This window comes from Ovis aries, chromosome 3 (assembly GCF_016772045.2).
Source record: "Ovis aries strain OAR_USU_Benz2616 breed Rambouillet chromosome 3, ARS-UI_Ramb_v3.0, whole genome shotgun sequence".
NCBI lineage: Eukaryota > Metazoa > Chordata > Mammalia > Artiodactyla > Bovidae > Ovis > Ovis aries.
In genome coordinates, this window is record NC_056056.1 from 62,326,018 (window position 1) to 62,340,032 (window position 14,015).

General features: G+C 49.7%; 1 protein-coding gene across 3 annotated transcripts in view; it reads left to right on the forward strand.

The window, feature by feature from the left end:
- The window catches only part of SH3RF3 (SH3 domain containing ring finger 3), a 159,966-nt gene that overhangs the window by 79,319 nt on the left and 66,632 nt on the right, over nt 1-14,015 (forward strand). For all 3 annotated transcript variants that reach the window (XR_006059191.1, XM_027966794.2, XM_060412132.1), the window contains exons 2-3: nt 1,422-1,676; nt 13,391-13,486. Coding sequence is in view for 2 of the 3 variants with exons in the window: in XM_027966794.2 (XP_027822595.2) it covers nt 1,422-1,676; nt 13,391-13,486 (351 nt within the window). In the remaining variant the exon portion in view is untranslated. The remainder of the gene's footprint in view (nt 1-1,421; nt 1,677-13,390; nt 13,487-14,015) is intronic.

A 14,015-nucleotide genomic window follows, 5' to 3' on the forward strand; every position in this document is an offset into this window, starting at 1 on the left:
GCATGAGAGGGTGAGAGGCTGGAGGTGCGAGACCCACCAGCTCCAAGCATTGCCGGGGGGAGAGGCTCAGGTTCCCACAGCAGCTGCCCCCTAGCACCATCTGACTTCTTTTCTTCACCCCCAGGAGTGCACCTCCCCCTCCCCACCACAAAGCTCAAGGTGGCCCCTCCTCTCAGTTCTGCAGGAGATGCCGGTCTTGGCAGTCTGAGGGGTGGGAGGGGATTAGTGAGGTGGGTGTCTCCCTGTCTCCCAATCCTGCTCCCCTCGTCTGCCTCCTCTTGCCACCTCCTGGTCCACTGACAGGACCAAACAGCAGAGTGGCCACCTCAGCAGGTGTAGCTGGAGCTGGTAAGGTTGTGTGCTTGCTCCCGGCCCAGCACTCGGACCTCCAGATGGGCGTGACTGCCTGAGGCTGTGGCAGGAGCCTGAGCCATCTGGTAGGCCTGCTCCTGCCTCTGCTCCAGAGGCATCTGACCTCTGTCTTTCCCTCGCTCAGAGGCTGGGACCCATGGGAACTGGCCACTGCAGAGAAGCAGGAGAGAAATTCAGGTGCCCTGGCCTTCACAAACCAGACTGGGAGTTAGTTGGCAGTTGCCCCAGGGGTGAGGTGTAGGGCTCAGTGGACCCATGTTACCCAAGAGCAGGGGGCCCGAGAGTGGCTCAAGGCCAGATGGCAGATCAGAAGGGCAGTGGGCTGGGTAACCGTTGACAGGAGGACAGGGGCATCCCATGACCTAAAAAGGACCTGCCTCAGGCTCTTTTGGATGAGGCCACCATGACCTCCAGAAGCCAGGGGCCATGGCAGGCAAGATGGGGAGTGGCGGGGTGGCCAGGACCCCTCATTAGCACTCTCAGCCCTAGGGGTGCCTTTCCCTCTGGTTGGCCTGGATCCTGTGCCCCCAGGCCCTGCAGTGGTGATATAGGAGGGTGTGAAACAGTCCAGCAAGTCTGTCCTTTCAGCTTGAAACCCCCCAGACACACGTTCTGAGTCACCGTCCTGTGCAATGGTGGTGGCCGGGAATGCAGCAGGGTGGGTGGCACCCAGGGGATGATCAGTCAGCCACAAGGTAGCAGGCAAGCATTCTGGAGCCAGAGCTCGGGTAGGGGCCCTATCCCTCTCAGAGTCTGCATGAAGGTCTCCCAGCTTCTCCTCAGCATCCTTCCAGCTCAGTGTGAGGCAGCCCTCAGGGAGGCCTGGGGCATATCTGGGGACCCTCTGCAGACCCCGTCCAGCAGGGCGTGGCCCATATTTCTGGGATGAGTCTAGTTAGGCTGTTGTGCGAAGTGCTGTGCGTACCTGGTGGGCTGTGAGTACCCTGTATTCCTCAGAGGTATCCCTGCTCCTGGGCTCTGAGACTTGGGGGCCCTGCAGGTCAGGCACTGGCCAGGCAGCCGCTGAGTAACACATGTTCTGTTTCCAGGGCCCTCCTCCACCACCTGCCGGCAAAGCCCTGCTCAACCTCGAGGGGACAGAGCCTGGGGAACTCAGGTGTGGTGAAGGGGATGCTATCGTCCTGCAGCGCCGGAGTGACGAGCTCTGGTACCATGGCCTCCTGCCTGCCGGCTTCGTCCAGAGCGTGCGGCCGCTGCCCCCGGCCCCGCCCCAGGGCAAAGCGCTCTATGATTTCGAGATGAAGGACAGAGACCAGGACAAAGACTGTCTGAGCTTCAGCAAGGTAAGGTGGGTTCGAATGCAGCCATCCCCCGACCACAGCCCCAGCCGGGAGCCTGGGTGAGCATGTGAATCCTGGCCCTGCCACGATGGAGACAGCAGTGGTTTCTTCTTACTGAGGGTCTGCCAGATGGAAGAGGGGGCACCCAGCCCAACTGATAGGTGCTCTCTGGTAGTGGGGGCAGGACCCTTGTTACCCAGGTCATGAGTGTGCAGGGCTCATGGGCCCTTGGAGGGAGCTTGCTGGGGAGACCTTGGCAGAGACCCCTATCAGATCCTGGAGTGGGAGCTGGGCCCAGAAATCAGCACGGCCCAGCCCTTCTTGGAGGTTCTGGGGGTGGATGCATGTGTTTGGGCCATATGAGGCTCCACTGAGACCTCGGGACCCAGTCAGTGGCAAACCAGCCATATTTCCTGCGTGCTTGTCCTGGGGACAACCTGGAATGTGAAGTCAAGTGGGCCTTAGGAAGCATCACTACGAACAAAGTTAGTGGAGGTGATGGAATTCCAGTTGAGCTATTTCAAATCCTAAAAGATAATGCTGTGAAAGTGCTGTACTCAACATGCCAGCAAATTTGGAAAACTCAGCAGTGGCCATAGGACTGGAAAAGGTCAGTTTTCATTCCAATCCCAAAGAAAGGCAATGCCAAATAATGTTCAAACTACTGCACAATTGTACTCATCTCACATGCTATTAAAGTAATGCTCAAAATTCTCCAAGCCAAGCTTCAACAGTACATGAACCATGAACTTCCAGATGTTCAAGCTGGATTTAGAAAAGGCAGAGAAACCAGAGATCAAATTGCCAACATCTGTTGGATCATCAAAAAACAAGAGTTCCAGAAAAACATTTATTTCTGCTTTATTGACTATGCCAAAGCCTTTGACTGTGGGGATCACCACAAACTGTGGAAAATCCTGAAAGAGATGGGAATACCAGACCACCTGACCTGCCTCCTGAGAAATCCGTATGCAGGTCAAGAAGCAACAATTAGAAGCGGACATGGAACAACAGACTGGTTCCAAATTGGGAAAGGAGTATGTCAAGGCTGTATATTGTCACCCTGCTTATTTAACTTCTATGCCAAGTGCATCATGTGAAATGGCCAGCTGGATGAAGCACAAGCTGGAATCAAGATTGCCAGGAGAAATATCAATAACCTCAGATATGCAGATGACACCACCCTTATGGCAGAAAGTAAAGAGGAACTGAAGAGCCTCTTGATGAAAGTGAAAGAGGAGAGTGGAAAAGTTGGCTCAAAACTCAACACTCAGAAATCTAAGATCATGGCATCTGGTCCCATCACTTCATGGCAAATAGATGTGGAGACAATGGAAACAGTGAGAGACTTTATTTTGGGGGGTCCAAAATCACTGCAGATGGTGACTGCAGCCGTGATATTAAAAGACACTCCTTGGAAGGAAAGTTATGACCATCCTAGACAGCGAAGTAAAAAGCAGAGACATTAATTTGTCAACAAACGTCCATCTAGTCAAAGCTATGGTGGTTCCAGTAGTCATGTGTGGATGTGAGAGCCAGACTATAAAGAAAGCTGAGCACCAAAGAACTGATGCTTTTGAACTGTGGTGTTGGAGAAGACTCTTGAGAGTCCCTTGGACTGCAAGGAGATCCAACCACTCCATCCTAAAGGAGATCAGTTCTGGGTATTCTTTGGAAGGACTGATGATGAAGCTGAAGCTCCAATACTTTGGCCACCTGATGGGAAGAACTGACTCATTAGAAAAGACCCTAATGCTGGGAAAGATTGAAGGCAGGAGGAGAAGGGGACAACAGAGGATGAGATGGTTGGATGGCATCACTGACTCAGTGGACATGAGCTTGAGCAAGCTTTGGGAGTTAGTGATGGACAGGGAAGCCTGGTGTGCTGCAGTCCATAGGGTCGCAAAGAGTTGGACATGACTGAGTGACTGAACTGAACTGAACTGTCTTGGGGACCAAGTGAGACACGGAGGGGCCTGGCTTCCAGCCTCCCAGCCTTGAGGGTGCAGTGTCAATGTGCAGAGGTAGCAGAGTCAGGGCTTGTGAACATCCCTGCTTCCTGGCTTCTTCACTTCATCCCAGTCCAGGGCTGGGAGGGCCAGAGCACCTGGACCTTGGAAACATCATCAATTTGTTGTTGATCTTCACAACTGCCTGCCAGGGTCCCTGGAAGCCTGTCTTCCTGATGTTGAAGCTGTTGCAGGAAGGAGGCCTCTTCCAGGGCCTGAGAGTGGGCTCTTGTCTAACGCTCAGAAATGAATTGTCCAAGGTGATACATGTGCTGAAAAAGCACAAGACTTAACTGGGAAGGGCACTCAGGCAGAGAACAGCAGGACCCCAGGAGAGCCACTCTCCATGTGGCTCCCAGTCTCTGGTTTTAAGGTAATGGGGTTAGTTACCGGCTTGTTTCTGGCCAGTCATCTTGCTTGGCCTATGTTTGGTCTGACTCAGGGTCCTTGCTGGTGGCGTGTGCCTGTCTCAGCCAAGGTGGATTCCAGCACCAGGGTTCCTGGGAGGTTGCAGAGCTTATTATGGGCTGGTATGTTCTCCCAAATTCTTCCAGCTGGTGGTAACTTCTTGGTTCCAAGCTCCCTGTTGGTATCACCTATTGTAAGGTAACTAACGCAAGTGGTTACTATCATGCCCAGCCAGAGTGGACAGGTTCCGCCTGTGGAGGGGGTTTCCAGTCAGTGGGTGTCTAGCAAAGCCACAGCTCTAAGAGGCTGCACAGACCTGCCCCTCTCCTGTGTCCTGTCCTGTGTCTCCTCCCCCAGTCTCTCCCTGCATGCAGTTGTAAACACAGAGCTAGGTTCCAGCTCACTGTGAGCCTCTGCTCTGCTCAGACCTGAGCTTAGCTGTGGTGCTGAGCGCTGTGCAAGGATATGAGTACCCTGTGCTCCACTTTGAGCAAAATTGGCCTGTTCTGTGCAGGTCATTCCATTGTTCAGCCCAAAGGTGAATGATCTCTTTTCATTCACGTTTAACTCTCTCCACTTCCCTTCCATCAGTGTTCATTGTGATTGTCACCCGGCCCTGCAGCTTCCCTGAACACAGCATTAGGCATCCCCCTCTGAGGTTGGAGCATGGGCTGCCAAGTGAGGTCAGGCAGCAGACCCCCTGGTGCCCACTCCCCTCATGCCCAGCTCCCCTGTCCAGCCTGCCCTGAGACCCCTGGGCCCTGGTGCTCTGTGCTGTAAGGATCAAGAGAGCTGCCCCTCGGGGGTTGGATTGAGCCCTTGTTAGGACATAGACCCATCACGGCTGACAGGGTCGGGGTGGGCCCTCCTTACAACCTTCGTGGAGGAGGCTCCCTGAGTGGACAGCTGCAGTGTGGGAGCCGCCAGCGTCTCCTCCCCGTGAGAGAAGGGAGAGGCCTCCCTGTCCTCCTCCTCCATCACACGCTCTGTGTGCCAGCCTCTGCCTGGTACCCTCACCTCCGGGGGGAAGTCCAGAGCCTACTGGACAAAGGACAGAGGGGCACCTGGCTGCTAACCAACAAAACGTGCCGAGCCAAGCCCCGCTGGGAGCTGGGCTGTACCAACAAGCCTGACGTTGGCTGGGGAGACAGGGCAGGAATCCAGGGGACAGTTCCTGAGAGTGACAGGCAGTGTGGGTCACCCAGGAGGTGTGCGGAGTATCTGGTCGAGGCAGTGGGTAACGTGTGTGGTATTTCAAAAGAGGCATTAAAGTGTCTCGTGGAGAAGGTGCGAACTCAGGTCCCTGAGCCTCGCCTTGTGGTGTTGCTGCTGCCACTTTGCATCACGAGGGCCTTGGCACCTGGACTGTGCCATTGAGACAGGTGGTCCCTGGTCTTCCCGGGACTTTGAGCCCGCTTAGGGAGCAGAGGTGTGGGAGCTGGTGGGCCATGCATCCCTCGGGCTGCTCTTCCAGGACTTTCTTTCTCTTCAGTCTATGGACTGACATGGAGACTTGGAGATGGCAGGGCATGCTTCCTGGTGAAGACCTTACTGTGGCCCCGCTGTGTTCCCCACCGTGTTCACATAGGCGTGTCACCAGCACCCACTCCACACCCCTTAAGTTAGGGCACAGCCTTCTTGCCTGAGCACCTGCCCGTTCTCCTGTCTCCCCTCCAGCTGCCACTCTCTCTGCCCCCATCCCTGCCACCTTGCATGACAGCCTGAGCTTCCCTCCACTGGCCTGGAATACTGGTTCTAACAGCCTCCCTCTCACCACCTTGAGTGACCACGTGGCTCTGACCAGCTTGGTTTTGCCTCCAGGGAGTATTTTGCTGTTTGGATATGTTCCTTTCTGGACTCAGCAAGGAAAGAAGGAGTGTGTAAAATCCACAGATGGTGCTAACTTCCCTCTAAAAGACATCACTGTGGTGGGATGGATGAGGTTTTAAAAGGCATGAGGCATGTGCATCAAAGCAAGATTCTTACCTTCGATGTCAGCTCTTAAACAGTCTTTTTAAAATTGCATTAATTAAAGTCATTCTAAAGCCAAAGTCTTTGTTTCATTGAAGAAGAGAATGCATAATTACTTCTTATAGGTAGAGCAGCTATAAAAAGCACAATTACTCCAACGAGCTGGGCATGTGTGGATAAGACTCAAGGTGATAGCAGAGCATCATCCCGCTCTGCCAGCCCATTCCTCTGGACTGGCATCCGTGTGACAGTGCCCTCCATGTGACACGGTGGGGCTGGGCTGGTTGCTCTGAGCCGGCCAAGCCCATTTAAAGCCCCACTGTTGTCCTGACTCCGGCAGATGCCCCTCCTGCTGGCAGCTCCGCCAAACCTTCCCTACGGTCTTCCTTCCTTCCTGTTTACTGGTCCTTCCTCAATGAGGGGATTTTCTGCTTTGTGAATTGGCCCAGCATTAATCCCAAAGCAAGTTCTGATTAGGGATAGAAATCAAATGTATTCAGAGTTTCAGCTCCTGAGTGAGATGGGATTCAAATTGTGACACCTTCACTTTTATCTCTTACTTTGGGTCATTTAGGGCTTCCCTGGTAGCCTAGATGGGCTTGCAGTGCAGGATACCCAGGTTCAATCCCTGGGTCCAGAAGATCCCCTCAAGGAGGGAATGGCAATCCGCTCCAGTATTCTTGCCTGGAGAATTTCAGGGACAGACCATGCAGTCACAAAGAGTTGGACATGACTGAGCAACTAACACTTTTACTTTCACTTGAATTATTTACTTCACCTCTGACTATAAAATGGAGTTAATAGGATTCAATGAACAAAAGCATTGTGGGAGCCAGCCTCAAAACAGGCACCAATCAGGGGCTTACCTCCACGCCCACGGCTTCCTGTCCTTTCTGCCTTTGCCCAGGACACTCCATGAGGCTGGGCCTCCTCCACAGACACACGCACTGGAGCTGAGTCCCCAGATGGGTCCCATGTGCCCATCTCGTCCTGGTGACTGCATCCGGGCAGGGTTGCGGGGGTGTGGAAGCCCTCAGCCCCCAGGTCAAGGCCACTGTGTCCATTGTGAGCAGCCTGGGCCCCCGTGTATCCTCTGTCCTGAGGGCAGTCATGACGCTCTCAAGATGGTTCTGAAGGGCCTTCCCTGGTCTCTGCCTCTCGTTGCCTCTTGGAGACCACGTGGCTGCAGGGAGAGTGGGCCGAGGAGCTGGGAGGCCCCTGGAAGGGCAGGTTCCCCATGTATGATCCACCCCACAACACATTTAGGAAATGGTCCAACCCCCAGGGCTGGTCTTCTTGGAGCTGCTGTGGGAACTCTCTGAGTGTGGGCCAGGCCCTCAGTGTGTGAGATGTCCCTTTGACAGGGTGTTAGGGACAGTGTACTCAGCCAGCCACCCTGTGGTGTCCAGGACTTCAGTGCAGGCAGAGACTTCAGTGCAGGTAGAGACTCCAGTCTCCTGGCAGGTCGGGGGGAAAAGCCTCAGGCCTGGGCTTCCTAACAGATTCATCTATCTGCATCTTGGCTTTTCCCTGGCAGGAGTCATGTACAGACAGGAGTGTGTGCATACATGCTTCATTGCTCAGTCGTATCCGACTCTTTGCCACCGTATGGACTGTAGCCCGCCAGGCTCCTCTGTCCATAGGATTCTCCAGGCAAGAATGCTGGAGTGGATTGCCATTTCCTCCTCTAGAGGATCTTCCAGACCCAGGAATTGAACCTGTGTCTCCTGCATTGCAGGAGGATTCTTTACCACTGAGCCACAGGGAAGCCCTACAAACACGGGAGAATTGGATGAATTAATTAGAAATGCAGTTAAAGCCCCTTGAGGTGGGGCCTGACTCCTTTGCCAGTGTGCTGCCCGCTGAGCCTGAGCAGGAAGGAGGGCCACTCGTCATATGACCAGTGTGCGTTCAAGGCCGCTCAGGACCACCCTGAGCTCTGCCTCTAGGCCCTGGCCCTCGATGTTGGTTGAGCTTGGAACAGGGAGGTAGCCTAGGGGATCCACTGACCCACGAGAGGAGTCCTTGCCGAGGAGCCTGGAAGGGAAGCAGAGTTGTGTGTCTGAAGGTGGAAAGATGTCACAGAGCAACTTTTGTCCAGAAAATCCTTGACGCGGCCAGATTGGCCCAGACCTTGTCCTACTCTCCAGCCCTTCACTGGTGTCCTGGCATCAGGAAGAGGACACTTGTTGCTCCACCCTGGGCAGCACTGGGGAACCAGGCTCCGGCCAACCTGCCCACTGGCAGCAGTTTCCATCTAGTCTTGCTGGCCCTCACCCAGACCCCTTCACCCACTCTCCTCCTGCGTCTCTGGCAGCTCCCATCCTAAAAGAGCGGAGTTGAGCATGAGACAGAATAGGTACGGCCAGCAGATCCTGAGATGCCAACTCCTTGGCCCAGGCTGGAGAGTCTGCAGCTTCAGTGGTGCTGCCCAGAGGTCCCTGCGTAGCTGCTCAGCTGACTTCACGGAGGCCTCAGCGGCCCCATGAGCAGTGCACTGTGCCCTGGACTCGGGCCTGCCCTGTCCAGCGCAGCTAGGGTTCCAGGGGGTGCATTTCTTCACATTCTCAAGAGGCTGCAGAGCAGATGCCTACCCTGGCCCTAGGCTGTGAAATATGACAGCAAATCTGAGGCCTGATGAGGACCCAGGCATCGTTTTCTGGGTCCTGTGTCGGTGGTGGGAGAAGGTGTGACTGTTGGCAGGACCCATAGAACTTGGTGCTGGTGGCTCTGTGGTGCCACTCGGCTCTCAGTGCTCCTCATGGAGGTTGTGTCCCTGGTATGGGTTGGGTTGGAGCAGAGCAGAGTGGTGGGGAACTAGCCTCAGTGATATCAGGAAGCTGGTCACTTGCTCGTGCGCAGCCCAGCCGATAGCCTTAGCATAGAGACTGCAGACTCCAGGACTAGGCCGCCTCAGGCCAAACAGCTAATAGAGAGGGCTCACAGTCCCGCCCATCAGCAGAAAATTGGATTAAAGATTTACTTAGTGTGGCCTTGCCCACCAGAGCAAGACCCGCTCTCCCCACAGCCGATCCCTCCCATCAGGAAGCTTGCACAAGCCACTACCCTCTCTCCCCCACAACTCCTGGTAACCACTGATCCTTTGACAATCCTTTTGATGTTGCCATTGTTCTGGATTTGGGCCATTCTATTAATAATCGTGTGCAGTGGCATGTCACTGTTGTTTTAATTTGCATATCCCCGATGACACATGATGTGGAGTATCATTTCATGTGCCAGCTGTGTATCTTCTTTAGTGAGGTGTATGTTATAATGCTGACATCATAGAATGAGTTAGGAAGTAGTCCCTCTGCTTCTGTCTTCTGAAAGAAATTGTTGGAGAATTTGGCATAATTTCTTCCTTAAATGTTGGTAGAATCCACGAGTGAACCCATCTGGGTCTGGTGCTTTCTGTTTGGGAAGTTTATTAATTATTGATTCAATTTCTTTAACAGATATGGACTTATTCAGATTGTCTATTAGTATTTTTCTTGTGTGAATTTCGGCAGATTGTGTCTTTAAAGAAACTGGCCCATTTTGTTTATTAAACCTGTGGGCATAGATTTGTTCATAATATTTCTTTATTATCTTTTTAATGCCCTAGGTATCTGCGGTCATGTCCCCTCTTTCATTGCTAATATTAGTGATTTGTGTTGTTTCTCATTTATAGCTATTGCAGCTTTCTTTTGAATAGTTTTAGTGTGGTATATCTTCCCTTATCTCATTATTTTTCATTTATGTGTATCTTTATATTTAAAGTGGGTTTCTTGTAAACAACATATGGTTGGGTCTTGTTAATTTTTAATCCACCACGGCGTTCTCTTTCAATTTGTACATTTAGACTATTGCTATTAAAAGTGATTGTTGATATTGTTGGATTAATATTTACCACCTTTGTTAGTTTTCTATTTGCTGTCTTTGATTTTTGTTCCTATTTTGTTTTCTACTCTCTTTTGCCTTTTATAGTCTTAATTGAGCAATTTATATGATTGCATTTTCTTTCCTGTCTTAGCTTATCAGTTGTACCTTTAAAACAATTTTTTTAATGGTTGCCTTAGAGATTGCAATACACATTTACAACTAATCCAAGTCCACTTTCAAATAACACTATACAGTGTGGGTACCATATAATAATAAAGTATTCCTAATTCCTTCCTCTTGTCCTTTGTGTCATTGCTGATATTCATTTAACATGTATATCAATATATATAATATATATACTTAATCTGTGTGTGTGTTAGTCACTCAGCCCACCAGGCTCTTCTGTCCACAGGATTCTCCAGGCAAGAATACTGGAGTGGGTTGCCATGCCCTTCTCCAATATACTAACATACTATGTAATATATACTTATGTATACATAGATATACATATATGTGGTAGGTACATAGGTATACTTAATCAGATTCATTGTTGCTGTTATTATTGTGACCTATTTTTTCTTTTACCTTCACTTATTCCTTCTCCAATGTCCTTACTTTATGTAGATTCAAAGGTTTTGACCTATGCAGCTTTTCTTCTAAGGAACTTCTTTTAACATTTTTTGCAAGGCAGGTCTCCTGGCAACAAATTCCCTCAATTTTTGTTTGTCTCAGAAAGTCTTTATTTCTCCCTCACTATGATGAAGGAGTTATTTTGCAGGGTATAGAACCCTCAGTTATTGTTGTGTCAAATATTTCTTTTGTTTACTTTTTTCTTTCTTTTCCTTTCTATATTCCCATTATGTGTATATTACACCTCTTGTAGTTATCCTGCAATTTTTGGATATTCCATTCTGTTATCGGTTTTTGTTTATTTTTTGTCTTTGTTCTCTTTGCTTTTCAGTTTGAGAGGTTTCTATTGAGACATCCTTAAGCTCAGAGACTGTTTCCTCAGCTGTGTTAAATCTACTAATAAGTCTCTAAAAGTCATTATTTTTGTTGCAGTGTTTTTGATCTCCAGCATTTCTTTTTAGTTCTTTCTTGGACGTACCACCTGCCAGTTTGCAGTGCCTACCTATTCTTGCATGGTGCCTACCTAATGCATTAGAGCCCTTAGCATATTAATCATGGTTGTTTTAAATTCCCTGTTTGATAATTCCAACATTCCTTCCATATCTAAGTCTGGTTCTGATGCTTGCTCTTTGTCTTCAAACTGTTTTTGCCTTTTAGGACATTTAGTGATTTTTTTTCCTTTTTGATATTCAGACACAATGTAACACATGAAAGGTGCTGCTGTAAATTGGCTTTTTAGTGGGGGAGGAGAGGTTCTGTTTTTAGGGTCCCATCTTCTGAATTGCTGCACGTCCAGACTGTGAGCTTCTCCACCTTCCCATCCTCCTTAGGCAGTGCTGGCGTTATATTGGTGGACATACCATGATTTATCGAACTAACCCTCTTTGTACATTTGTCTCTAGTTTTTCTCTAGTTGAGCAAACACTGTAATGAACATGCTCAGAGCTGAATCTTCTTGTGTGTCTTTGATCTTCTTAAGAAAGAGGCTCTAGAAATGTTCTTTCAGGTCAGTGTGTATATAGGGTCTCACATTTGATAGGACTTGACAAACTGCTGCCATAAGTTTATATCCCTGATAGCAGTTGTCAAGTGCCTGTAGACTTCACACTGACCACACTGGCTGGCTTGTGTTCATCCCTGCTCATCTGATAGATACCCAAAGAACAAAGGGGAGAGAAGGAATTTTCCTCTCTAAAGCTGTACTTTTTGAATGTTAGGTATTACATTTTAAAATGTATTTAACAGCAGTTTGCTTTTCTTCCTTTTTGTGAATTATGTGATTTGCCCTTGCCCCGTTTTCCTTTTAAGGTATTTATCTCTTTTTCCTGCTGTGTCTCTAAGTCCTCATGTAGCAAGAATATTCAGTCTTTCTTTCCAATTCTCTGCAAGTATTTTTCTAGAGTATTTGCCTTTTTGTCTTGTTCTTGCTGTTTTTAACGTAGAGAATTTCAATTTTCTCTAGCCAAGTCTTTGTTATTTACTTCTTAAGACCATCCCCAGTTCAAGATTAAACATCTATTCATATTTTCTTCTTGGACTTTCAAGGTTTGTTTTTTCTTTTCCCTAACATTTAAATCATGAATACTTATGGAATTAATTTTGGCATATACAGTGAATTAGAGAATCAACTTTATTTTTTTAATGATCAGCCAATTTTAATCACATTTTCTAACTGATTATTGGTGGTAGATAGGGAAACCAACGGTTTTTATGTATTTATTTTAAAATTAGCAGCCTTTCTCAAGTTCTTACTTATTCTAATTTTTAATTGATACTCTGTTTTTCTAGGTAGAAAATCGTATGGTCTTTTTTCCAGTATTTGTACTTCCTATTTTTTTCTTTTATTTCTTTGGGTCTAATTTCTTGACCAGTCTCAAATAACAGCGTGGATATTGTTGTTGTTTTTTTTTAACCAAAATTAATCTGGCATTTTTTTCTTTTTAATTTCACAAAATTAAATGTCTTTTTTTGTTGTTTGATTTATTTTGCTTTCACAAAAGCGCTGACTTAGAAGCCTGCGATTGTCTTTTCCTTTGCACTGTCGGCAGGATCTCGGCGCCACCCTTTGGCTGAATCTGAGTGGAGTTCCTTGTGGGCACAGGGCTCTCCTGGTCGCCCCTGAATGGTTCCTCTGTTCCCCTGGCCTCACCAGCCTGGGTCCCGACGCTCGCTGCTGCCGGTCATCCCCTCACTCCTCATCCCGCCCCCCACCTTGTCGGCTGTCCCTGCACCTGTGGGTGCACCAGGCAGGTCGTCCCCTTGCTGTTCGTCCTCTGCCACCCTCGACTATCCTATCAGCTTTGGGCACCTGTGTGGGCATTAGGTGGGGCCACTCTCTCTGGCCACCTGTCTCCCTCCTTCGGGACCCCCCTGTCTCTGCCTCTGTCCACCTTCTGCCTGTATCCTTGATACTGTCTGGCATGACAAGAATTTAACAGGCTTGTTCAGACTTCCACAACTCTAAGTAAATGAGTTGGATTGGGTCATATTTTGTGTTTTGATAGAGGTAGAAACACAGAAAGGATTAGTTGAATTTATATTTATTGAAAACAATCTTATCCATAAGTAATTATTAGGAACACGAATTTTAAAGTGCTCACTAGATTGTAAATTGCCATACACTTCCATCGGAGGGTCTTGGCCTCTAAAATCAATGCCAGAGAGGAAAAGCGATCACGGGTGAAGATGGGGGGATGAACGGTTTTCATGTCAGATCTCCTAACGAGTTGCCACTCAGAGTCTTTCTTTAGCATCAGTGACACTGACTGATCTCTTGGTTCTGTTTCTGTGTCTGTTTTTGTGCATGTCCCTGGGCTTGTCTCCATGGGCCACTTCCAGGATGAAGTCTTGACCGTAATCAGAAGAGTGGATGACAACTGGGCGGAGGGGAAGCTGAGAGACAAGATCGGGATATTCCCACTGCTATACGTGGAGGTGAGACCCCCACACCGCCCCGCCCCCCGATGTACCTGGAGGTGAGGTCCCTTCCCAGCTCTGCCCCATGCTGTACCTGGAAGTGAGGCCCTGCCCCAGCGCCTCCCGCCGCTGCTGTACCTGGAGGTGAAACAGTGCACTAACCCCACCCCCTGCAGGTGGAGGTGAGGCCACGCCCCAGCCCCGCCCCCTGCAGGTAGAGGTGAGGCCAGACTCCCAGCCCTTTTCTTACCCTTTGTGGTTTGCTTCATCAGACCCCGGGGTGCCCTGGTCTTGGAGCCCCTCTTCTGAAGAGAAGGAAGCTGCCCCATAGTCTTCTAAATTCAGGGGGAGTTGACCTGTGGGTCACTCCCTCATCTCACCATGTGGCAGGAGGCAGGGCTCCCCTGCGGACTTCTGCTTCTCTCTTTACAACTGAGCCTGAGCCCTATTTCTTTCTTCGAGACTCTCTGGGTTTCCCCCAGAGGCACCTGCCTTTCCCCCACTACACGCTGCCCCTGACTCTGCCAGCAACCGAATAGATGTTGAG